Raw genomic sequence first — 24,570 nt, forward strand, 5'->3', positions numbered from 1 at the left:
TCACTAAGTCCTTGGGGACACTTAGGGATGGGCTTAGCAGAATAAAATGTCCATATGAACCTTCTAACCAGGTCTTTTACATACCAGTCTTTTAACCAGGCTGCTTTCTCCTCCTCACTCCTCCTTTCCATTATAAGACAGCATGCTCCTGATTTACTTGAATGTAATCAGGGCCCAGGGACTGTTTTGGCAGGGTTTTCTTATCCTGCTCTTCCCAGATGTCTCTTGGTGCCAGGTCTGTGGTGTGATCTGTGCCTTCCCACAGGTGAGGGGAGCTGGGCATGCCAGGTGCCAGGGTTATAGATAGCAATACTGAGTCTGGGGGGAATATCATGGTTCTAGGTTTTCTTTTCCTCACAAAGCTCAGTAGTTAGGCATGAAGTCCAGGGCAGACTACATCAGGGATGCTCTGTTGAGCTACTTTTGTAGGCCTACAACAGGAGGAGCATGAGCAAGGACAGCACTGAGAGCACCTGGGTTACAAACAGCACAGTCTTAAAAGCCCACATGAGAGTAGCATTATTGTCCTGACAAATCCCCAGATACCTGAGTATGGCTTTTGAGCTGAGTGGGTTTTTTTGGGGGGGGATTTGGAGATGTGCATGCTGTTGTTCAGTATGGAAGCAAGGGGACAATGCCTTCTCAGAGAGGGGGCAGGCAGTGGGAATTGCAATGATTTGTAGAAGGTGCTGGCAGTGCTGAGTGTTGTCTTTCAGTCCCCGTGCTTGTCCTCCTTGGGGACAGCTTCTGAAATATACAGCCAGCCCACAGCCTGGGGTCACCCCTCACGTGGCAAAATCAATGAGACCACTTGTCAAGGGAAGCTGGCGCTTGGCTTGGTGTCAGTGTGCCTGTGTTGGAGTGGTCAGCTCAGGAGGGACTGGCCTCCTCTCTTCTTTGTCATTTTAGTTCTTTTTTTTAAAACGCCCCAGCCTTCCCTGTAGGCATATGTATAACTACACAGATGAGCTCCATGGATGATCTGGGAGCTGGCAGCAAACACAACCCATGGGATGCCAGTGTGGTGCTTCCACGTGTCTCTGTATGAGCTCCCATCTTTGATGTATGAGCTCATATTTGCCAGTGGAAAAGCAAGTTTCAGAGAAACCACAGAAATGCAAAAGCCACCTACTGCATCTGTGAGAAACACCATTATAACTGATTCCCTTTCGCTGGGGCGGCGCAGCGTTTGGTGCAATAAAACCAGTTACAGAGAGGTATCCGTGGTCAAAGCAAAAGTCAGATCTCTTTAAGGAAGACATTTGTGTGAAGTGGTAATGGTGTGTAGCCTAACAACAAAGGGTGCACTGGACTGACTGTTAATTGCAACAGCTCTGGCAATGGATGTTGGTTTCTTGCTGGCTTCGTCCCGTTTAAAGAAGGAAAGGGGTGAGGACCAAATGAGAGTCAAGGGACTTTGCTCCCAGTCCCCTTTCTTGTGCAATGAAAAGCCATTTTCTCCCATTTCTCTCACGGTGAAGTGCTCAGCTTTTGCCAGCAACGCAGCACAGTTGCAACTACATTGATTTCTCACCCTCCTTCCACTCCTTGCTTCCAGTCTCTCAGCAGGAGTTGGTTTTGTAGGAAAAGTGAGCCAAGGAAGAAATCTCAGGCCCTATCCTCCACTGCTCTTAAGCAGCACTTCTACACTCCCGCTACATATTTCCATACGAGCCATGCAGTTGAGATGCATCAGGTCTTTCCCAGGTGATGCTTGGAAAACCTCTTCCACAGCTGGGCATAGCTAGAGAGGTAGGTTTATCCCTCTAGTTGCTGCTCTGCATGTCTTTCATCCTGCTATTGCAAAGCTCCTTATAAGCCTTAATTAAACCTTACTGCAGGTCTTACGGAGCGAGTAGGCTTGGAGTGCTAGGGCAGGGGACTGATGCCCTGTGGGGCACAGACAGAAATTAGTAATCACAGAATATCCTGAGTTGCAGACACCCATGAGGATCATTGAATCCAACTCCTGGGTCCCCCACTTCGCTGGGGAGCCTGTTTCAAGTGCCCGACTACCCTCTTGTGAAGAACCGTTTCCTGATGTCCAGCTTGAACCTCTCTGACCTGTCTTCGTGCCGCTGCCTCAGGCCCTATCCCTGGTCACCAGCGAGAAGACATCAGCACGTCCCCCTCTGCTCCGCTTTGTGAGAAAGCTGTAGATCGTGATGTCGTCTCCCCTCAGTCTCCTCTTCTCTAAGCTGAACAAACCAAGTGACTTCAGCTGTTCCTCTAGTGTCTTCCCCTCTAGACCCGTCACCATTTTTGTAGACCACCTTTGGACACTCTCATAGTTCATATCCCTGTATCGTGGTGCCCCAAACTGCACACAGTGCTTGAGATGAGGGCACACCAGCACAGAGTGGGACAGCCACTGCCCTCGATCAGCTGGCAGTGCTGTGCTTGAGGCACTCCAGGGCTTCCCGCAAAGCAGCTCAGGCTCCAGCTGTATGATATTATTTGGGGCAGCAAATGAGCTAATGATTGCATCTCATCTCGGGAAGTACTGCAGCAAGAGCAGGAAATGTAGTGCCAGAAGACAGTTCAGAAGCAACACAGGTTCATTTTCAGATCAGACTAACAGATAAGGGAAAGATTGACTTTTATTCCTCCTCCCCCCTAATTTCAAGTGCGACTGAAGGTTTAGTTTTTCTCTCTTCTCCATGCCAACAATAAACCTGATCTGAAAGTGATAGGAGGAGAGGGGCTCATGCACTGCCAAACAAATAGATTCTGAAATAAACCACCTTTTATTCTCTAAATACTGTTCGCAAAGCCAAGGAAATAGAGGCAGGTTATTATTTTTTTTTTTGAAGCCACTGAAGGAATATGTCCAAAGGATGTAATTTGACCCAATCAAGGAAAATAAGGCTGCTTTGTCCTGGCTGTCTGAATAGCTTTGTCTGCATTTAGACACACGCCATTTCCTCCTCAAGGACCACTGCCATCGTCAGACAATTACAAACACACATCATAACACATTAGTGCATGGCTTGCAAATACGAGGCAAGTAAAAACATTCAGCAGCACAGGCACTGACTGCAGCCCCCTTGTGCTGAGGAGGGGTTGTACAGATCTTTTCTTCTCTGTATTTAACTCTTAGTTAATTGTGGGTAGGTCTGAGGGACAAAATACTGGAGTTACAGGTAAAAGCAGGCTCATGGCTCGTGCCAGTTCTTCTTTTTATTAAAAGCGTTGGGTTTTTGTGGCTAGTGGGTTCTTTTGTTTGTTTTTTAAGCATTTTTTCCTCTGAGTTAGGGCAATCTGCCCTATCCAGTGGGTTGATTTGGGGTGCTTTGGGATGAAAGGTGCTGTGTGCTTCTGGGGTCTATGAAATATGAGACAACATGGCTTAGTTTCTCCTATGGAAAAAGTGAAGACGGGTTGTGCCTTTGCTCTCTCCTGCATGGTGGTGGGAGCAGAACTGGACGAGAAAGGAGTGGGGAGGAGCTATTGCGTTTGCAATGCCCGCCGCGTTTTTCTGGAGCCATAATACGGTGTCATTTGGATGGAGAGAGACTTGAGCACATTAACCAGCCATCTGGTCCTGTGATGCCGATCGGAACAGATGACTCTCTGTGTGGCATTCAGGTCCAAAGCACGCCCGGTGTGTAGGCTCCGCACAGCACACTCCTCCCAGCAGCTTGAGGTTCTTTGCGGCGCATTGTCCTATCCTGCAGGAAGACTGGCTGCTTGACACTACTCTGTCACCACGTGAATCCTCCCTCGTGTCCCTGAACATCCCTGCAGCACGCTGGGTGACCTCTCCTCCGTTTTGAAGCAACTATTTTTATTTTATTCCTTACATCACCCTGCTGACCCTAGGTCCCATTACTGGGGGACAACATGTTCACTTCTATGCAGGCTTTTCTGTCACGCTCAGTGCTCTGACAGCTGAGAGCTTCGTGAGTTTCGAGGGCATGCATCTCCTTTGCAGAGGTGCTATGTGGAGGGTTTGGTCAACTCTAAAAACCATGGGAAGATCAAGCCTACAAGCCTGAAATCTGCTGAGACTTCGCTGTTTTGTTTTTAGGAAGCTTTGTGTTTTTGGGTGGAATCAGCTTTACCAAAGGCTCCTTGCTTTGCCAAGCTTAGTGATGTTCTTGGAGCAAACATAAAACTTCCAAGCCCACCTGCCTAGTGTGTGGTCCCTGCCCCAGGCCTTGGAGAAGGAAGGACATCTCAGTAAGGAGGTGACCAGGATTTCCTAACAGGAGTAAACCAACTTATTCCTTCCCTGACTTTGTACACGTGCTACAATGGTATGCTTGCTGTTTGACCAGCTCGGTGTGTGTGCAGTGTGGTTGGTTACCTGGAACAGAGAAACCTGAACGAAGCACTTACGTAAACGTGAACTGGGAACCGTGATTTTTGGTATATGCAAGCATCCAGATCTCCTGGTATTAATAGCAGTTTAGTGCCTTGGGCAAGCCAGTGTCTGTCTTCCTGAATGCAGGATGTCTCAAAATGTTTTTCCTGTCTTGGAGGAACTGGCAGCCTTTGCTGTATCAGAAGGGTAAAGCAGAGTAACTCCCACTTTTTTTCCCAATTTCTGGAAACTCTATTTCAAGGCTGTAGGCTGTACTTCCCAACTGTGGGAAGCTTTTTAGAATAATATTCATCTACTGAGAAAATAGAAGCTTTGAAGAATAAAAGTTAGTTAGGGGTCTTTTTCCTTTGAGAACAGGCTAACATTTGACCTGGAAAACATGATATCTATTTCTAAGGAGCAATTAGGTTCGTATGTTGCTCAGAAATCTACCTCAAGTTCTTTTCCCGTGTGTTACACGTAGGTACAGTGATGCAGAAATGAATTTGTCGAAGGTCTTATTGTTTCCTCAGTGTTACAGGACTCAAAGTCTGTTTGGATGCTGCTGTAAGGAGCCACGTGAAGCTTCATCACCTGGTGGCCAGGGTTAGCGCCCTTAGTTGTGCTACCTGGCTGTGCTCTTGCATGGGAACCACAGCTACAAGGGCTGTAGAGTGCCCTTAATATTTATGCTGTTAGAGAGACCCTTTGCTCCCGTAGGCTCTGCTGTCTGCTGCCATTTGCAGTAGCATTACACCGATGGTCAAATTGCCAAAGTCCCTCCAGCCAGGAGATTCAAAGGCAGCATTAAATCTCTCCCGTTTGCCCATATCCTTTTTTTTTCTGGGTATCTTTTAGCAAACAAAACATGCAGGGGAAGGGTTCAGAGCATGAAACGAGATGGGAAATGAGCTCCTTGTGGACCACTTAAAAGCATGTTTGCTGCAAAGGAAAGCAGGGGTCAGAGTAACCAACTTTCAAGTGTGCTGCTGCTATGCGGTGTCTCCCGATCTTTTCAGATGGCAGGGAGGCTTGGAGGGGCTCTGAGGATGTGTCAGAGAGAGAAAAGTTGGAAAAAGGGAGCTGTCTATAACTCTTTTGGTGCTTGGGGTCAGGCCTGGATTGCATCTACTGCAAAGCTGCGTACTGAGGGAGGGATATTACTGCCCCTCTCAACAGCCCTGCCCTGGATGTACGGTGTCCACGTGCCAGGAGAAAACCGCCCGAATCCAGGAATTTCTTGCAGGATGTCTGTCTCTGCACTGCTGGTGCTCTGGAGTTGGGGGACAGTCTTCTGCCCTGTCCCTGCCTCTCCTGCCCTGGTAGCGACGGCTGGTCCCTGTCTGCAGCAGCATTTCTGCATCCCTTTTTCACATCTCCCGTGATGGAGGCAGTAAGGCAACTTGTGGAGATAAATTATGGCTGTAATGTGAACTGAAGGGTGACTTAATAAAATAAAGGGGGTCTGGGATTAAAAATAAATAACAATGGCTGGGCCATGAAATGAAGCATCTCCTTCAGCAAAGCCCCTCAGCACCTCACTTTTTCCCCACATGCAGGCACAAGCTCACGGGGGCAAGAGATGAGCTGAACGGCTGTATCTGTGGCTTGTGCCGAATTCTGGAGTTGAGTAGAGCTAAATGGAGCTAAATCCTAGGCCAATTTACAGCCTCACTGTCTACAGCCATGTGAAAGGTTTGATCTCAGATTCTATTGCCTGAAAATGTCTCCATGGCTTGCTCTGCCTCTCCTTTTTCTGCCCGGCTTAGCAAGGTTTCATTTCTTTATTTACTTTTAAAGCAAATTCATGCCGGCGAAAGTCTGATAGGAGACTTAAGCTTTTGTAGCTATCAGTTTATTTCTGTGCGAGGTGGTGGCTGCCTGGACCGACTCTGTAGACCTGGCTGGTGCTCTGGGCACACAGGAGGGGATTTGGAGCTGAGCTGGTGGCATCTTCACTGGTGGACAGTTATCTGTCTGGAGCCAAGCAGAGCCTGGCAGCTCCCCCTGGGGTGCCGTGTAGATGTTGGGTAGCAGTGCTTTAAACCTCTGTCATCCGGAAACGAAGTGGCAGCAATGATGCTCTTTTTATAGACAGGGACTTGGAGGCACGGGAAGAATTAGTAGGGGATGCTTTGTAAAGTTAGCTGCGTGGCTAAATTTTTGAGAAATCTCAGCCAAATCATGTAAATTGAGCTAAAATCATTGCAGAACTGTCATTCTTGACAGGAAAAAGAAAACAGGAGTCAGAGGGGGAAAGCAAAGAGTTTGCAGTACTGGGAAAGCTTTAACGCTGTCGCTTGACTCATGAGCGTGCCCCCACCTTGGGTGTGCTGCTGAGCTTTGGGCATCTGAACCGGCGTAGGTCCGACATTGACAGCAGGTGAGGTGGGTGATGGAAAGTTATCTTAAGGGAAGGAGATGGGTTCAGGGTGGGATTTCATTGTCAGGACTTGCTGCTTCCAGGTGTCTGTGGGATTGAGGGCTTGGCTGCTGCCAGTAAAAGGATTTGACGTTGGCATGGCTGCTCTGAACCTCAGTTTTTAGAAGAGAAGGACAACAGGTGGCAGAAAGTGTCCCATGACTCGAAAGGGTCTCTCGACAGCAAAAGTTGGGAAAAATCCTGACTTGCAAGGAAGCTGTGTGTAGCTAAGCAGCACGGTGGGTGTCTTCTGAAGCAACTGGTGCCGGTACCGAGCCAGACGTCTGCTCCGTGGGCTGCCTGTAGGATTTGCTGTCTGAGGCTGGGTGCGGAGGAGCAGCAGTGTCACTGGGAGCTGTGCCCTTGGCAGCGCAGTCTTGTTTTGCAAGACAAGGGGGAGGAGGGGTGGAGAAAAGCACCTGAAGCTGAAGGAGGATGCGAAAGAAGGTAGGATGAAATTCTGTCCTGTGAATCTGGCCTCCAGCCAGGACACCCCAGCGAGTGCCTGTGAACTCCTGCTGGGTGCTCTGGGGTTTGTCACCACTGAGAGCACTCAGGAGCTGTTCTTGCTACAGCAGAGCTCAACCTGCCTGGAGACCTCCAGGTGCCAGAGACGGACAGATCACTGCAGGTGGACAAAGGGTTTGGGTGTACTTTTTTCCTCTCTGTCCCAATTCATGTTCTGGATAATTGTAAGCTTTATGGGAAAAGTACTCCTGGGGGCAGTGTCACTGCCTGGAGAAGAGGGGGTGACCTCAAAGTTGGGCATACGGATACTCCTTCCCGTGCTTCAGGCAGTTTCTGGTATTTGACGAGGTGGAGAACAGTGCATCTTCTCCTCCCACCCACAGGGCTGTTCCAAACCTGCCCTCAGCCTGACTCCAGCTCCCTTGGTGCTGGGGTGCAATGGCCCTTTACGCTTTACCTTTGTGTGGAGTTTGAGCCCTGACAGCCAGGTGGTTTCGTAAATAGCTCTGTTTCAGTGAGCAGCAGGTAGTTCACCTTCCAGTATCCTTACTGGTCTCTTTCAGGCTATTAAGAATAGAAATAAACTGTCAATGCAACTTCTATTTTTTTCTGCTTCCTAGTTAAGCTTTCTTTTGTGTTTCATTCTGTTTTGTCAGTGAACCTGCCTTGATTTTCATGGACAGGCAGTTTTATTTTTCAATTCCTACTCCTGAAACATGACGTTGTTACATTTGTTTTTGCAGAACGCGAGGACTTTGCAGTTAAAAACAAACCGAAGCTATGCTTATTGAAGCAAGGCAAGAAAATCAACAGCTTAAGGTTTCTGGTAATATTAGGTTTTCTAAGGGCCAATATGTGTGCAAATTCAGTGCTCGAGGTTGAACACAGCTACCCTGGGAGGTGAGGGAATGCTGCCTGCAGCAACTAACGTACCTTGGGGAGCAGAGTGTGTGCTTCTGGGGGCTTTATCAGTGGACCTGTTTGTCTCTGCTTGGAAAAAGCAAGTCCATGATGTTTTATCAGACTTGTTAGAATAGGCCAAATATTAAAGCTTGCAGTCTTCGGAAACATGCTTTCCGCTATCAGGAATTTCCCACAGCGGAAAATCTTAAGGTAGTTGTACTCTGTTTGAAAGGATGCTAAACAGAGCAGACTTGAAAGCCATGTTGCTACAAATTCCTTTTTTTTTAATCTTTTAATCCATCTGTGTTTTTATATGCAAATGTATGTATTTAATTTCCCATGGTGAAAAACAAGTGTTTCAAGGAAAGCAGAGCCTGTAATGGATGAAGAAGAAAATGGTTTTGGAATAGACCTGGCTTTTCCCATTGAAGCTTCAGCTGAAAATGTGAGGTCAGCCCAGCTAACAGCTACAGTGCTCCTGTTGGACAAAAGAGCAGCTCTTTTTCCCCAGCTCATTAGACTGTCATTAGCTGCTTGCCTGCTCTGCCTGGGGACCACTAAAAGCCTCTGTTAGCCAGATAAGCTCTGATTTCTCCAAAGTGCTGCAGATGCTTAAAGCTTACCCTTTCTGCCTTGTGTGATTTAGGAGGCTGGAGGAGCCTGGGAGCTGGCAGCGAGCCCTGAGCTGTGCCTGGGGTGGGTGAATGCAGGTTTCAATGGCAGGGCTTGGCTTCTGGCAATAACGTCATGGCCATGACACCTACAGGCTAATTTCAGTCTGTCCCGAGGTTAAGTATATCTGGAGGAGGGATTTCTCCTATCTTGCAAAGGTTTGCCCTGACTGAGGCTGAGGTGTGCTTTATAATGGAGATGCTCAGGATGTCAGCATCGGTCCTCCCCACCTTGTTCCCATGTAATTGTGGGAGGAAAAAAAAAAAACACAAAAGAAAAACAAAAAAGCTGCATTTCAGGGAGAGATAAAGGAATAGTCCAAACAAAAAAACACAGCAAACATTCAGGGCAATTTATGGAGTATCACAAATAGTTTGCCAGGCTAGCAAGCCACACAGAGAAAGAAGTCAGACTGGGACATTTTTTCCCTCTCCTTTTTCTCCAGTCAGTCCTTCATTGTATGACTAAGGTATGAAGGCTCAAAGCTTTGCTCAGCTCATGGTGGTATGGGGAGCAGCTCCCCATCCCAGCCCTGCTCCTCTCTGGGGGAAGGCATGGCCAGGGAGCAAGGCAAAAGGTTGCTTTGCCATCCACTTCCCCTGCTTTGGGGGGTTAAAGCAGCTTGGTGGCACCCGTGGAAGGCTGCAGCAAGAACTGTGCTCAAAGCAAGGCTAAAATCCCTTTTCTTTTGCCCTTCGATTGCTTTATTTTCTATATTTAACATGTTCGCTCTTCATGAGTCAACTGACTTTTTCTGTAATATTTTTTGCTCAGATATTTATTTGCGCTGGCAGAGGGAATGTTTTTAAAAGAGCCTTGCAGAGCTCTTCAGAGACGTTACTAGTGCCTTCTTCAGGCTTCTCCTGGCATTGCTGAAGTGGTTGCTCACCTCTGATGTAGCTTGGGCTTTCACTGCTGCTTCTGAGAGAGCCAGCTTTTCACAATGTTATATCCAATCATGGAGAATTTAATTCCCTGTGTTCGCTGTCACCACTTGTGTCCCTGGCAATGAGGAGCCATCGGTGTTAACTTGGTGCTGGCGGCAGAGCCCTGCGTGTGGTGGAGCCCATCCCATCCTGTGCTGGGGCTGGGGAGCTGTGGCTCCCGTCTGCATCGATGGTGCTGGACAGAAGGTGAGAGATGAGCCAAAGCCACTTTGGGATGGTTTCTGTGGGAGAGGAAAACTCGGGCTCCTTAGCTGGGAAAAGAGGAGGAAGGATTGGAAGTCAGTGGTGACTGACGTGTAGAAGAAGGGTCTGTGCAGCCACTAAATGCCGTGGTGTGAGTGTGATGTGACCTGTGATACAGTGATGGCCTGCGCCTGGCCTGCGCTGTGCCGTTCTCATCCTCAGCAAACCTACGCTGAGGCAGTGGCCTCGACCAGCTCCTGGGCACGGCTGGCAGGATTGCGCCCCTGCTGCTGTGTCCATCCTCCTCCAGAGCACGGCGTGCTCTTAGAGCCACCTTTACCGGCCTCTATACCCGAGCACAGCCCACGAGCCTTGCTGGTTAGAGGTACAATCCCACGTAGCACGTCCTTATCTCTCTCATTGCTGGACCTGTGAGTGTTCTGCACAGATTAATTCAGCGCGACTCGAAGGGAGCGTTATTGCCGTTGTTTTAAAGCAGACGTAAAGGTTGTTGGCAGACCAGGAGAAGGATGTCTCTGCAATACAGCTGTTCGCCAGCTCCCAGCCACGCTAGCACAAGGCTCCGTCACAGTTTTCGTCTCTTTTGAGATGTTGTTCCTTTCACTGCAAAAAGATGGATGCGTTCAAATGTGTTCAGCTGTACCTGGCAGTTCTGGATTAAAACTTTCTCTCTGTAGGAGGAAAAGTCTTGGCTTGTGCAGCCAGCTATTTCTGGTGCTTATCCCCAGACGTCTGTGGGTAGTAAAATATGCTGCAAACGGCAGAGGGAACAATCCCACAGCCATCTGCACACCCTCTCACCATTCCAGATCAGGTGCTGCCCTTCCCAGGGCTGTGCTCAAGATGACGGCCTCACCAGGGCAGCCGGGGCTCGGGGCAAGGATGGAGACTTTGTTCTGCGTCGGCCCAAGATCCTTGCACGTGCCCAAGCAGTAGATGCCCATCAAGATTTCCAGGCTACGTTTTCACAATGAATGATTGCAAAAATCCTGTTTTCCTTGATGCAGAGAAATGTGTATGTGTGAGAGAGAATCCAGGCCAAACTGAGGGTATTTTTTCAATAACAGCAGCAAAGCTCAGTGCCTGTTGCTGGTTTCTGTCCAGATCCCCAGGCTTTTGTGAAGTGTTTTCAGTTTGCTGCACCATGTGACTCAACAGTTGTTTTTTTTTTAATTATTATTGTTGTTATTTTCAGTGTTGTTTTTTTTTGTGCTTCTAGATATGTGCAGAAGTATTGATCACACTCAGATGTTGCCAACGTGCATGGGAAAGGGGGAAGGAAAGGCTGATCCCACGTCTCTGGGCTATGGCACAGCAACGTGTTTTGTACCAGAGGCCTCCTAGGGTGCAGGAGTTCCAGCGATATGTCCTCGGTGGTGGCAGGGTCATCCTCCAAACTGAAGAGACGCCCCTGTGCTTGGAGGCTGGACGGCCTTGTTTTCCCAGACAGAAGTCTGAGAGGAGCTGCAGGAGGACAAGGTGCTTGGGGGTTAGTGTCTGCGCCAGGGAATGGGTGAAGGATTGTGATTTGCCCAGCGCTGTCTCCTCCCTCCCCGCAGGGACGATCTTCCAGTTGTAGGGGAGTCTGTAAGGTGGCCAAGCCTCTTCAGGCCCTCCCCTCCCACTCCTGGGCTCAGCGTGGCCCCTCGGCATCCCTGTGATGCCCACAGCAGGAGCTGTGTTTGTGAGGAGGCAGGAGGCACAGGGGACGCTCCTCAGGAGAGGCTGGGGGATGTTTTTAGGATGCTGAAGTCCTGGCTTGGACCTGCAGGGCAAGAGTGGAAGGAGGTCACAGACTGCTCAGCCCTGGAGGTGGCACAGCGGAGCTTGCTTTGGTGTGCTCTGGTGGCTTGGGATTGGCAAAATGCTTCGTATATTTTTTCATGGAATGCTTTGCTCTCACGTTATTTAACCTTTTATTGCCTGTTTTTTTTTTTTTTTTTTTCCTCTGTGCCCCATTCTGTAAGGAAGGTAGGATGGCTTGTGTGTATCATAAAACAGGGCTTGACAGGCTTTCACCTTCTTCCCCAGAAACCTCTCTATATCAGATGCGATTTCTGGCAGATAGATCTGGCTGGCCTGAAGCTGCACTTTGAAGCAAATCTGTTTTTGAGGTGAAACATTGCTCAGACCTCAATACAAGCTTAGACCCTTGCTGCCAGCCCTGCGTCACCCTCAGGTTCTCCCTGCTGCATGGAGCTGGTCTGCCCAGGGTCCTTGCTCCCATGCAGCTTCAGCCCTTATCAGCAGTCCCTTATAGCCAAACCTGCTTATTTTCTCATGATACCTTGCTCTAATGCATTGCACACTAGTCAGGGTATTTTTTTCCCTATTACTGAGCTGAGATGGAAGCAGGCTGGCTTGACGCATACTCTAAATTATGCTGCTGTATCTCTGCTGCTGTCACTCACGTTGCTGCCATCCCCAGGATCTCACAAACTCTGGCAGCATGTACCCAGGAATCAAAGGTTTATTTAGATCAGCTCTTGCTGTCACGGATGTTTTATATCTAATTCTTCCTCGAAGACAGTTCAGGGAGGACGGGCTGTTGGTTGTGGCATGTGTGTCCTGCATCAAGGTGGCAGTGACCTGAGTTTCATCCGCCTCTGCCCGCGAATTGAGGACTAAATGTGGGTCACAGAAACACCTTTCTTTGTACAAAACTGTTTGTAAGGTAAGGAGATGGCTCAACCCCAAATTTGGGTTAGTTCCAAGGAATGTTTTCCCTCTGCTCTTCCCACTTGGCAAAGAGTGAGAGATGGGAAGGGGAGAAAGGCTGGGAGCTGCTCAGCGTGGGTGATGCTCTGTGGGGAGTCTTGCACCAAGCAGCAGCCTTGGGAGTTACTGATAGGGATGGGGAAATTGGGTCATGGCTGGGGTCAGCCTGGGGCTTGTCCAGAGCTAGAAATAAGGTGCAGGACTGGAGAGCTTTGACTGACAGCATTTCTTGCTGAGCAATAGCTCCTTGGTGCTGGTCGTGCCTCAGCACCCACCTGGTAAAGCTCTGCTCTGTAAAACAGTTAGCTGGTAGGGAGTGGGGACTCACCATTGGCTTCCTGGGGACAACTAACGCAATACACGTACGTGTCCTGTGCATTTGCAATTCTTTTGTTTTGCTTGAATATTTATTTTCTCATCTCTGCTTTCCCTCTTCGCCCTGCTAGAATAAACCCAGGTAAAGCAGACTAAGCTTTCCCTCCCTCAGAGGCATTTTTCTTTCTCTGGCAATCATGTTTCCCATGCTGCTGCCACGAATTGCCCCTCTTTGCTGCACAGTTTGGAAGGGGAAAGATAATGGCATTAGTTTTTAAAGCTGTGTGAAGGTCCCCGCAGAAAAAATTACCAGCGCCTTCGCTGCTGTGAGAAGGCCACAGCAGGTCAGGGATGCTGAGCGTGCCATCAGCAAGGTCCCTTCCCTCTGTTCTTGAGAGGACTCTTTTCAAAGCAGGACAAGGGCTGCTTTCTGCTTTACCCTCCGTCCACTCCCCCCATTCCAACCTTTGGCTTTTACACCGAAGGAAGAGCAAAGCTCAGCTGGAAACTGAGTGCAGCCACGGGCTCCTAAGTACCGAATCAGCTGCCATTCTTGCTGAAGCATGGGAAAGCTGCTTTGACCTTCATGGCTGGGAAGCAGCTCCCGTATGTCCTGAAAAGGCTCACAAGAAAAAATAAATGCTGTCTGTCAGTGCAGTAGCTTCCTTTTGCCACTCTATTTACAGCTCGTGGGTCTGTGCTGTTCCCAAACGTGTTTGACTCCTGATGATGCCTGCCAAACCTGGCTGGCGCAGGGGAAATAGATGCCACCTTTCTCTCTTTCCCAATTAATGCACTGTCTAATTGCTGCCTACCTTTGGAGGATCACCGTAGGGCTAGCCTGCCTGCTGCCCCCCACACTGTGCTTCTCAGGTCAAGGGCAGATTTCTTTGCTGAAACCAAACTTGTTCGGGGTGAGAGGTTGCTTGGGTGAGAGCTGCAGATGTCCTCAGCAACTGGCCACAGCTGATGCTGTAGGGGCACTGTGGGGTGGGGAGGTGGGACCATGGTGTTTCGGCAGCCCCCGCCGTGGCAGAACAGGGCAGAGACGCTGAAACACCCTTGTGCAGCATGCGGTTGCGAGGTGCGGTGCTGTTTAAGGCAGCTCACTGAGCTGCAGCTCTTTGCAACACGGCAGCGATGAGTCCTCGGCACAGCATCCCTGACACTGGGACAGAGAGAGGGATGAGAGCCGGACCAGTGCTGCAGGTGATTTAACAGGCAGGGTGCAAACATCCCCTCCCAATAGCAGTGCTGCTCCCCCAGCATCCCACAGTGATTTCTCTCTTCTCTCAGCTGAAGGAAGACCTGTCCCAAACTCATTTCTCCTAATTACTGCTTGCAAACCCATTAGTGAGGGTTCACTCTTGCCAGCAGGCTGGGGATGAAAACCACTGACCTAGCTCGTCCTTTCCAGGTGGATTGTGGCATAGCTCAATCCACCTGGTGGAAGTGCTCTGTTGTTCTGGGGGATTTGGGTGTTATTAAAATTAAGGAAAATAAAATTTTAGCTTGGTGACGGGAGCAGCACCAGCCATAGAGGCTTGTAAAGTACAAACCCTGCCAGGATAAGGATGGGTTGAAGTGGGGAGGCAGACATCAGACCTGGGGAAAGGCTTACTGAGAAAACCTCTGCCCAAGCACGAGTAGTTTAGAGTTGGCAATAGAGCTGAGCAGCCCTGCGGGGTCCTGGGGGAACTGCAAGCAGGGAGAGATGATGGAAAATCCTTTCCATCCTCCTGCGTGCCTCCTGGCACAGACAGAGCTGGGTATTCTCTTTTCTTGTCAGCAGCTTGGTTTGTGCTGACCTCCTAAATATTCAGCTCATTATACAGCATAATATATAAATAAAACAGAAGCAGGCAACGATATTCTTCAGGAGCGTATAATCGGCTTCCTTTTCTTTTTAATTAGCCAGGATTTGTCTTCGTGTGTCGGACTATTCTGTAAGCTAATTTGTACAGCAAGGCGCTCCTGTATGGCTGCACGTGCACATCTGGTTTGGGGAGGTTCTGTATGAAGAGCATCTTTTGGAGTGGGAATCCCAGGGAGTCTGCAGCTGAGCCTTGTTTCTAGAGGTCAGTGGTGTGGACCCTGGGGTCTAGGGTCCTCGGGCAGAGGGCTGAAAGCACTGTTCTGGCAGCTCTGCTGCAGGTTGCCGTAGACTGGAAGAAGAGGTGACCTGCTGGTATGGCTTTGGCAGAGGCCAAGTGAGTACAAAATCCCATCTGTGAGCCCGCTTTGCTCCCTGCCTCATGCGTAGTGGGGGGATGCAGTGGGCAAGGTGACAGGGGAGCTGTCAGGGTGCTGCTTTGTGAAGAGAGCCTCCCAGCTGCCTTAGCTCAGGGACGGCTCTTTGTGCCGTGTCTCTGGCCAGCGCTCTGTGCTCAGTCCAGCTGAGCACGGAGGTGTTCAGGTGAGCCATTGGAGATCCAGGTCCAGAGCCTGCATGGGGACATTTCCATCCGGGCAGTGCTTACACAGGGGTCAAGCTTGCGTTTGAGCAAGTCCCAGTGGCTGTCTGAGGAGATGGGGAGGAGACTGGGGGCAGCGTGACGTGCTGCTTTCCCCTGCTGGGACCATTGTTCCTCTTATTGCCTGCTCTGGCACCGGGGTACGAGGAGGGTTGAGCCATCTTCTGTCTGAAGCATTATGATTCTTTCAGACAGCATTAGTGCCTCGGATGGTAACAGCTCTGTAATTGAGTCTCCTGCTCACAGGGGCCTGGCACTTTGGCATGATGTTTAAATCTCATTTTTGTAATGCCTGGTTGCAGTTCCTGCTGAAGGATTACCCTCCACCCCTGGTGTCCCTGAGCCACAGCACGCGAACAGCTCAATTGTTGTGGCCAGCAGTGACGTGCCTTAGGACGTCGGGGTCCCTAGAGGCCCTTCGTGCCAAATGGACATGAATTTGTTCTTGTTTACTGGAGCTTTTGCTAGGCTGATGCGTTGCTTGTGAGTGAATCAGGAACCACTTTTAGCTCCTGCCACCCATTACCTTTTCTCCCTGGCATCCAGGTGGGCTGGGGGTGGCCAGCCCATGGAAACCTCTAGCCCATGTCTGCGGGCAGAGCTTCCCTGGGGGAAGCAATATGCTTGCAGCAGGGATGCTCATTCCTCCTTCCCACTCGAGCGATCCCTGCTGTCCTGTAATCACACAATCATTATGCCATTAGTATGTCATATTCACGGAAATCCACATAAACAAGGCACTAACAGTTCCGGAAAATCGTAGTCCTTACCATTAATGACCTGCTATCCCCCCACGGCACCACTCCCTGTTTTTTCCCCTCGTTTTTTTTTTTAATTTTGTTTGTTTCTGAGCTGTGATTTAAGTAGCAGATGAGGAAGCACACCTTTGCATAGTGAGGCTTTCAGTCTTTGCTGTGGCGTTGCAGTGAATACCTTGCTCTGGGCTTGCTGTCTGACCTGTTATTTGGTGTTGGGGTTTTGGGGTGTTTTCAACAGGCTTGGAAAGGAGGGGGTTCTTTCCAAGCTGTGCTCCCTGTTGGGAGCATCCCTGCCATATGGTGGGATGCAGTAGGTGATCTCTGCAATGGGTAAGAAAATGCAAAAGGCAGGGTTTTTGGCAGAGGCATTGCAAGACGCGGCACAGAGGAGAGGGTGAGCTGCTCAGCACTTGTGTCCCAAGCTACCTGTCTGGTTTTGATATCTTTTTCCACTATTTCCTGTGGACTTGTTCAGTCTCAAACTCTTTAAGCATTGACTGTGTTTCCTATAATTAATACTAGCTATTAAACTGCAGTGCTGAAAGAGAAATTACCTAATTTGAAGGAAAAAAATGAAAATTTATTACCAGTACATGAGAGAAAATGAATGTGAAGCTTAGGGAGAGGAGCCATGTGGAAGATAGAAGGGCAAGTGGAGTATTGACTCGATCCTTTTCCAGTGCAAGGTAATTGGGCTTCTAAAGTGAGTTAGATCATAATAAATTAAATCTAGATTTTTGCACATCATTTAAATAACTCCCAAGATAGGCCTCTGCTGTGAGGAAGAGGTGATAATCCGTGGCAGAAATATTACAATGAAGACCTCATACAGTGACCCAGAAGTGATGTGGTATCCCTGGCTGGGTGAAGGGATTTTCTCCTTCTGTTTCAACTTGCTTTCCCCCTCCGTGAGTAGGTGCCAAGGACCAGGTCAATCTTCTGCCTGTGGGTCCTCCACAGCAAAGGATGCTGCCTTGATTTTGGTCATGGTTGCACATGGGTATTATCTGGCTGAGAAGGTGGGAGATATATATATATATATATATATATATCTCCAACAGCCTTAAGAGCTACGTGACCACTTTTAATTCCACTTCTCGTATCAAGCTTGATTTAAAAAAACAAACATTTAGGGGCTGAAACTCCCTGGCAGTTGTTTTAACAGAGCCATTCCCCCTTCCCTGGGGGTCATCATCTTTATAAACTTGAGGGCTTTGTTGGTCCTGAAATGCAATAGGCTTACTCTTCGCTTATCTTTTACTGTGGCAGCAAGTCATGTTTTGCAGGATGCCTTAGAAAGAACATAAACAATATTTATCACCCAGTCTCCATCAGTCCTCCTGAAAGCCTGCAGACAAGTTCCGTGCGTTCCTTTACTTGTAAACCTGCTGGACTGCGGTGACCCGATTATTTTAATAACTCTCTCCAAGTCTTTGATAGTTTTCTCCCTGTCCCGCTGGTGGTTCAAGGGTTTCTTGGTGTCATTCTTTCACTGGGGTAAATTTTAGAATAACTGCTGATAAAGCTGCTGGGTAATGCAATAGAAGGAAAAACAACCCTGTACCTGGAAACCCGTGCAGCCTTTGCTCTGTCAGCTTTCTGGGGACAGTGTCCCTGCGAAGTAGGGTGCTGTTGGGTACCCTGCGCTCCTGGAGATGCTGAGGTTGGTTCTGCAGTGGAGGCTGGTGGTTCGTGTGCGAGAACTGATGCTCCTTCCTCCACATCCTGTGAACACAGGGAGCATGCTGTCAGATGCAAGTAAAATCAATTACAGGATAAAAATCACCTGTTTCAAAAGCTTCATTTTGTGCTATTAGCTGGCAAAATCATCTTTGCGATGGTGTTAACTGAAGGGAAAAAAAAAAAAGAAGAAAAAGAAAAGATAAATTATTGGATAAGACCACAGTTTCCTTAGGGGCTGAGACATCTGTAAATGTTTGAATTTTCCCATGTTACGCGTTGAGATCAAAGAGCCTGTGCTGCTGTAATGATGTGATCTTATTAGCTCTGCGTTGTGCTCACCAGCTCCATGATACTGAGGGGTGCTCTGCCCCTGATAGCTGCTGGAGTGGGTGAGCAGCCATGAAAGGCAGCTCCATCGCTTGTGCCTGGCACCCTGAGAGGGGGCTGTGCATGGCAAGGGTGCGCTCCTTGGCAGCTCCTTCTGTTTTTCTGTATTTCCTGAGGCCGTGCTGCTTGATAGTAGGACCTACCAGAGGCGGGAGTTTGGTTTGGAATTAATTTTAAACTCAAATGACCAGGTTCTCTTTAACGTGCTGCTTCGAGACTGGGGGGCGAGAAGACAAGACCTAATGAGGCTCCTTGTTAGCATCTTCTTCCAAAGTGGGGCCGCCCAACTTCTTGAGTGGGGCTGGGTGATGCCAAGGGACCGGGCGGTGCCCCCTGCTCCTTCCTGTCTCTAATGGGGCTGACTTTGTGCGCACAGGGCTCAGAGGCGGACTGGGACGACCTGTGGGATCAGTTTGAAGAGCGGAGATACCTGAGCGCTCGGAAATGGAAGGGCGGCGAGGACCCGTACCGGCTCCATGCCTTTAACCAGCGGGAGAGCGAGAGGATGCCCAGTGACCGTGCCATCCGTGACACCCGCCACCACAGGTTCTGCCCTCCCTTCCTGGGGACAGCAGCTGGCTGGGCATTTTGGGGGGACCGCTGTTCTTCTGGGGGGGGTATAGCAGGATCACTGGTCAGGGCCGTGGCAAGGTGTGTAGGGTGAAGGAACGCACTTGCTTTCAGTTTCAGATAGTGTTGTTCTTGGGTTCAGCTCACCAGCGATTGTGCAAATCGAGGCAAATTCTTGCTGTGGTTACATTGGAATTAATGATTTTTAAATGAAGGCAAAAGTTTTTTTTATTATTTTTATTTTTTCAATTTGTATGCATCTAGTAGAAGCAGGAGCTTTAAGGGAAATATTGAATAACATAGGATTCATGGAGAAATCAGGTGAGGTGCCAAAGGCAGTATTATTCAATCTTTATTCTCTTCATCTCCCTCAAGAAACTTCAATATGTGGGTGGATAGTACTGTACCTCTTCCCTGGTTTGGGAATGCTGGGGGCGGATGGGGAGGGGGGGATCTAGGCTCTTTGGCCATGCCCAGTGGTTGTATTTGGCTTTCATTCTGCTCGTATTTTTGGGGTCAAATCTTTCACTTGAGTTGCCTTATTGTCAAGTGTGGCAGTCCTGAACCTGTATATTAAAAACATTACTTCCTGTATAAATGAATTATTCTAGGATCATAGGGAGAGAAAGAAAACGACATTTTTTCGTCCTGAAAAGCAGGACTAGGTTTGTGTGACGTGTAGCAGTGGTAATGGGTATCGTCATGACAGACATAGTCTTCACTGGTGCTGGGAATTCTTGTCCTGTGAAGGAGGCACTGAGATGGTACAAGGGGATAAAACAGCAAAATAAGTGCTGACCAGTTGAAGAGAGAGGAATTTATGAGAGGCATAAGGGACTACTGCAGAGTGAATTGGAGAGGAAGAAAAGAACTTGCTTTGTTACTTCTTTTAGCAGCTCCAGCACCATCAGGGTCAAAAATATGCTTTGGCACCCAAAAAGTACCCCTGGAGGAATCCTGGGAGAACTGCAGCAGGATTTGGTTGTACAATTTTCCTCCTTGTCCTCTGAGGACATTATATAGCCTGTGTAAACCCTCCTGAGGAGCCATGTATCTCAGCCTCAGGACCTTGCTGCCTGGGCAGTGTGTCTCAGAGAGACCCAGCACCAGGAATCTGACCTGACTCTGAATTTTCATTGTTCCAGATCCAGTGCAGCACTTGGGCTGAAATGCTGAACAACACCAGCTCTTCAGCCCTGTAGCAATCAGTGGTGCTCTTTTTTTTGTTGTTGTTGTTGTTGTATAATTAATTTTTCTAGCCCCTTTTCATAGCAAGGACCAGATGCTCCTCTCTCCGGAGTGGGGCTGACAGCCCTTATGGATGCCTGTTAGAGCTGATCAGAGCACGAGCATACTATTCCTGGAGAGAATTAATGCTGGGGCTATTAACCATCTGCCCTGCTAAAAAAGAAGGGGGACTCAGCTGCCACTTCGCTGCACCCCACTGCTGTGGCTGCCACCTTGTTCCCGGGCAGGCAGAAAGAAAAATTCTCATTAAGGATGAAGCAAGGGCATAGCATGTAGGAGGGGCTGGTGCTAATAGCATTTGCTTCCAATTTCCTTAACCCACTAATTGGATTCTGACTTATTGAATATGTCTGAACAATGCTGAAGATGATGCGCTGTTAGCCAAGCAGTGGAGCAGCCATCAAGCAAACGGAGCTGGATGTCTGGGAGAGGTGGGTGCTGAAGAGGCTGGGAGAGGGATGGGGGAGGGAGGAAGGGACCTGTCGTGGTGGACAGAGGGGAGAGGAAGGTGCAGGGTCTGAAAAGTCCCACATGGAAATAAATCTTTGTTCATAGTGCAGGTACTTGAGGAGCTGCCACAGCTGATGCAACTTCGCCCAGGGGCAGCTGGAACATCCTAAGATGTGCCCTACTCTAGTGCATTGCTGTGCAGGGGGTCATGCTGAGGGGCTGCTCCCCATCTGCCGTCCCCAGAGAAAGCTCATGTGAGGGGCAGGAGGCTTTGGAGACAGTCTTGTCCACCTCTTCAGCATGTCCTCAGGGGGGAGCAGGCTGTCCTTCAGCTTCCCAGCTAGATGTTGGTGCCGCTCTGTTCTCTCACCAGGTTTTCAGCGTTTCTTCTCTTTTATCCCCTCTGTATGATGTATGAGAACAGCAAGGCTTACCAAGCTGCAAGCCAGTGTGATGCTGAGAGACTGACACCTCACAGTCCTAGTGTCCAGGACATGGAAGCAATGCTCCTACAGCTTCCCTGTGTGGTATTACACTGGGATGGTTGCAGAGGATTTCCTTGAGTTTCTATTTTAATTTGCTAATCCAGCCAAACATCAAGAATTGCCAACAATAGCTGAGTGTACAAAACCGGGCCAAGTCTGAGCAGCAAGCTCCTTGCCAGAAGGTCACGGAGAAGGCAAACCCTACCGTGGGGTGGGGTGTGGTACCGGCAGCCAGTTGCATAGCAATGTTTGCTGGATTGATTTTGTTCTTATATTGTAGCCAGTGGAATGATTTCAGACAGAGAGGAATCAGTGCTCGAGGGAATTGCAGCTGAAGAAAAGATAGCAGCTCTTCTTGCCTGCCCGTGACTTGCACTCAGTTTGTGGGTGATTTCAGCTAAGGAAACACCATGGCTTCTGGGGGCTGCATTTTATGGCCAGAGCATTGTTCCTGCTGACCTGCCTGCATTTCCCTTTCTTTTAGTGCGTAAATGATGTCAGCCAGCCTCAGGCATCCCCTACTGCCTGATTTTCACTGTTCACCTTGCTTTTTCCTCCACGGCTCTGATGCAAGTTTTGTAGTGCTGTCTAAAGAGCTGGCAGAGCATGGTGGTCAAGGATGGAGCCTTGTCAAATCCTGACATAAGGCAATAATCCTCTGAATTTTTGAACCTCCCTCCCTGAGTCCCAGGTGTGTTACAAGAAGCCCTAGCTTCCCAGTCGGGCTTGAATTTTACAGCTGCTGGAGGCTGCATTTGTGTGTATATGTGCATGTCTGAGAGAAAAAAGCAGTTGCTGAAGTCAAGTTGCAGTTGAAGTGAGGGCCTGGCAGGGGTACTGACAGGTTTGAAGATCAGGTGTTGCATCATCTGCTGACACTGAGAGCATTCTGGCAGGCATATAGTCGATCACATGAACTTGTGCCCCCTGAAAATCTCAACACACTGTAAGACCCTCTTGTTTCCTCTCTCGTGCATTGCCAGTTGGAGGGCATCCCTCAGGTGGGAGAGTGGCCCAGGGCTGAGGGCTGTGCTTGTTGAGACTGTTCAGAGAGGGATGTGGCCAGGTGATATGTGTGATGTTCGCTCAGCCTGACTGCCACAGAGGGCAGAGAGCATCCAAAGCCAGGACACTTGTGATTTCATTAAGAAATAAGATTTATCGTGTTTGGATGAGATGCTGTATGTGTGAGGCCTGTTGCTGGATGTCTTGCCAGCAGATACGCTGTGGCTGAATTAGCTGGGCAAGATAAGACCTGAGGTTGCTTTGCCTTTGGTCTTGATTTCCTTCTTATTCCTAACTACAGGCAAGAACACAACGGAATATTGCAGGTGAGCAGTTACACAAATGAGTAGCAGAAAACACATTTGGGCTGAAAGCATCTCCATTAGGACACTGTGATTACTTTTCTCTTGGACACCAGACCCCAAGAGGTTAGTGCTTGACAGTGTGTTTTTCCATCACCTCCTTAAGCTGAGATCTCCAGGGATAAAAGTGTGAGAAAAATCCATCAAATGGAGCTGTGATCAAAGGCAAGTGCAAGAGCTGGGCTGCAGGGAGCCTGGTCCCATCACTGGCTGACACTGCTCAGTGAAGTTGTGCTTCTGCCAGGTGACACGGAGCGATGGGTCTTTGTAGGAGGAACTGGCATGTGTTTCAGGCATGAACTGGAGGAGCCCAAAGTGGCCAAGGTTTTGTTTCTGCCATTGATCAGCTGGCTGTTATGGCCCAAGCAGCTGAAAGTCATTGAGAGACAGATTTGGACTCCCCATAGGCTGTCACCAAGTGCTGATAAACCATTTGATAATCAGCTGTACCATCTTAAGTAAGATGGGATCATCGTGGGATGCTGGGATTTATTTTTCTTTTTTAGGGAACTGTCATTATTATCTCTTCTAATCATAGCTATCCTGTTTTAAAGTACTTCTGGGAATTCAGACCTTGGCTATAGTCTGATTACAAAGGCAGTCAGCTTCCCTAGCTGGGATAAATTGTTCTTTGCTAGTAAAAGACTCAGTATTGAGCTCCTCATCTAAAAACCTACTACCTACAGTTTTCTGCTAGAGTTTATACCTGCTGTCACTCACAGATGGGACCTGTATGTTACTGGAGAGCTGAGGCTTTTGAGTTGACTGAAAGGTGGAGCCCAAAGATAAATTTAGAGGGTGCAAACTGAGAAGATCCCATCTGTCCACAGGTTTAAGGGTGAGGCACAGTTTGAGCATGGGTGTGCACTGTGTGCTCCAGACACAGCACAGTAGTTATTTTATCTGTCCAGTTCCTGTTGGACACCTGTTCTGGCACAGTTGTGATGGCCAGTTTGTTCCCCATTGCTTCTGGACCAACGCTGGCTTTTGTGAGCCTTTTGGACAAACCTGACCAACCTGTGACTTTAAGTAGACTCAGAGCTTTTGTCTCAGAGACAAAATTTCCCTGTATCCACTCACTGATGCTGCTTGAAAGAGGAGGGAAAAAATTCATTGGATCCTTCTAGCACTGCAAAGAGCTAAATTTCACGTTCTCCTGTTTCTGCTGGAGTTGGCCTGCAGGTGCTCTACGAAGGGGAAGTACTTTGTGAGCAGCATCCTCGAATGACCTCCAGGGCTTAGATGCCTTTGAGATAGTTGTTATCTAGGTGAGCCTCACTGGCATCACAGGGAGATGATCCTCTTTCACACTGGTGTCAAACAGATCAAAACTTGCTCTTGAGCTCCCAGGATTCTTGAAAATGCTTTTATGTTGGTATAGCAAAATTACTCAGCGTCAAGCCTTGACTAACGTGCTTTGAAATACCTGGAGTTTAAAGACCTAGCTTTTGTTGCTGTCTCGTCCAAATGTGGAGACGTGGTAAGAAGTTGGTGAAGTGGCACACTTCACCCACAGCCTGTAAGTTGGGACCCACAGGCTGTAAGTTGGGCTGGAAACACACAGTCCTGGCCAACAATTGGTGTGTCCAAGCCCCCATCCTGGGAATGGCTGTGGCCTCCCCAGCACGAGACAGCATCTGCGATGTTTCCTGCCCCATGTTTGCTGTCTGGTGGCCTGTGGAGGTGGAGGAGCAGGCCAGCTAGTCTTGATGGTTTCTGAGATGGGTTGGTGGCTTTGGGGGACAAAACTCCATGAATTTGGTGATCTTTTTCAAATATCTTTTTCTACTTACTATCTTCTTTTGAAGACTGTTTTTTCCTCATTTAGTGATGGAGGAGAATAAGTGATGAGAATGGACTATATAAAATGTGATATAGCGAGCTTGAGCATTGAGAAGTTGCAATTCCTCTGAGATGGCTGTCTAAATTTAGGCTGAGAATTGTTCCTGGTCAGTGCTGCTGGCCAGACCATCATCCCAATGTCATCTTGTCCCAAAGACTCGGTTTTTCCCTTCGTGGGATGGGGTTTCTTCCAGGATCTCAACTGCTGTGAGGTGCCACGTTTTTATGTCTTGAGGGACTACCCAGAGAGAGGCAGGCTGAGGAGCTTTAAGTGGTAATGGTACTGGGAGGAGATGCTGGTACAGGGGCAGTAGAGGCTGGTGTTTGTTCAGGAGCAGGGTTCTTTGTGAA

The 24,570-nt window shown here is 48.8% G+C and overlaps 1 protein-coding gene across 6 annotated transcripts in view; it reads left to right on the forward strand.

Annotated features, from left to right (window-relative positions):
- Positions 1–24,570, forward strand: part of GALNT14 (polypeptide N-acetylgalactosaminyltransferase 14) — a 75,345-nt gene that overhangs the window by 7,485 nt on the left and 43,290 nt on the right. For 4 of the 6 annotated variants that reach the window (XM_083831243.1, XM_083831241.1, XM_083831242.1 and 1 more), the window contains exons 2-3: positions 11,142–11,411; positions 18,634–18,803. In XM_083831243.1, the coding sequence (XP_083687369.1) occupies positions 11,142–11,411; positions 18,634–18,803 (440 nt within the window). The remainder of the gene's footprint in view (positions 1–11,141; positions 11,412–18,633; positions 18,804–24,570) is intronic. The other 2 variants (XM_083831245.1, XM_083831244.1) reach the window with 1 other exon arrangement.

Source organism: Anser anser (genome assembly GCF_964211835.1).
Source record: "Anser anser genome assembly, chromosome: 3".
Classification (NCBI taxonomy): Eukaryota; Metazoa; Chordata; class Aves; order Anseriformes; family Anatidae; genus Anser; species Anser anser.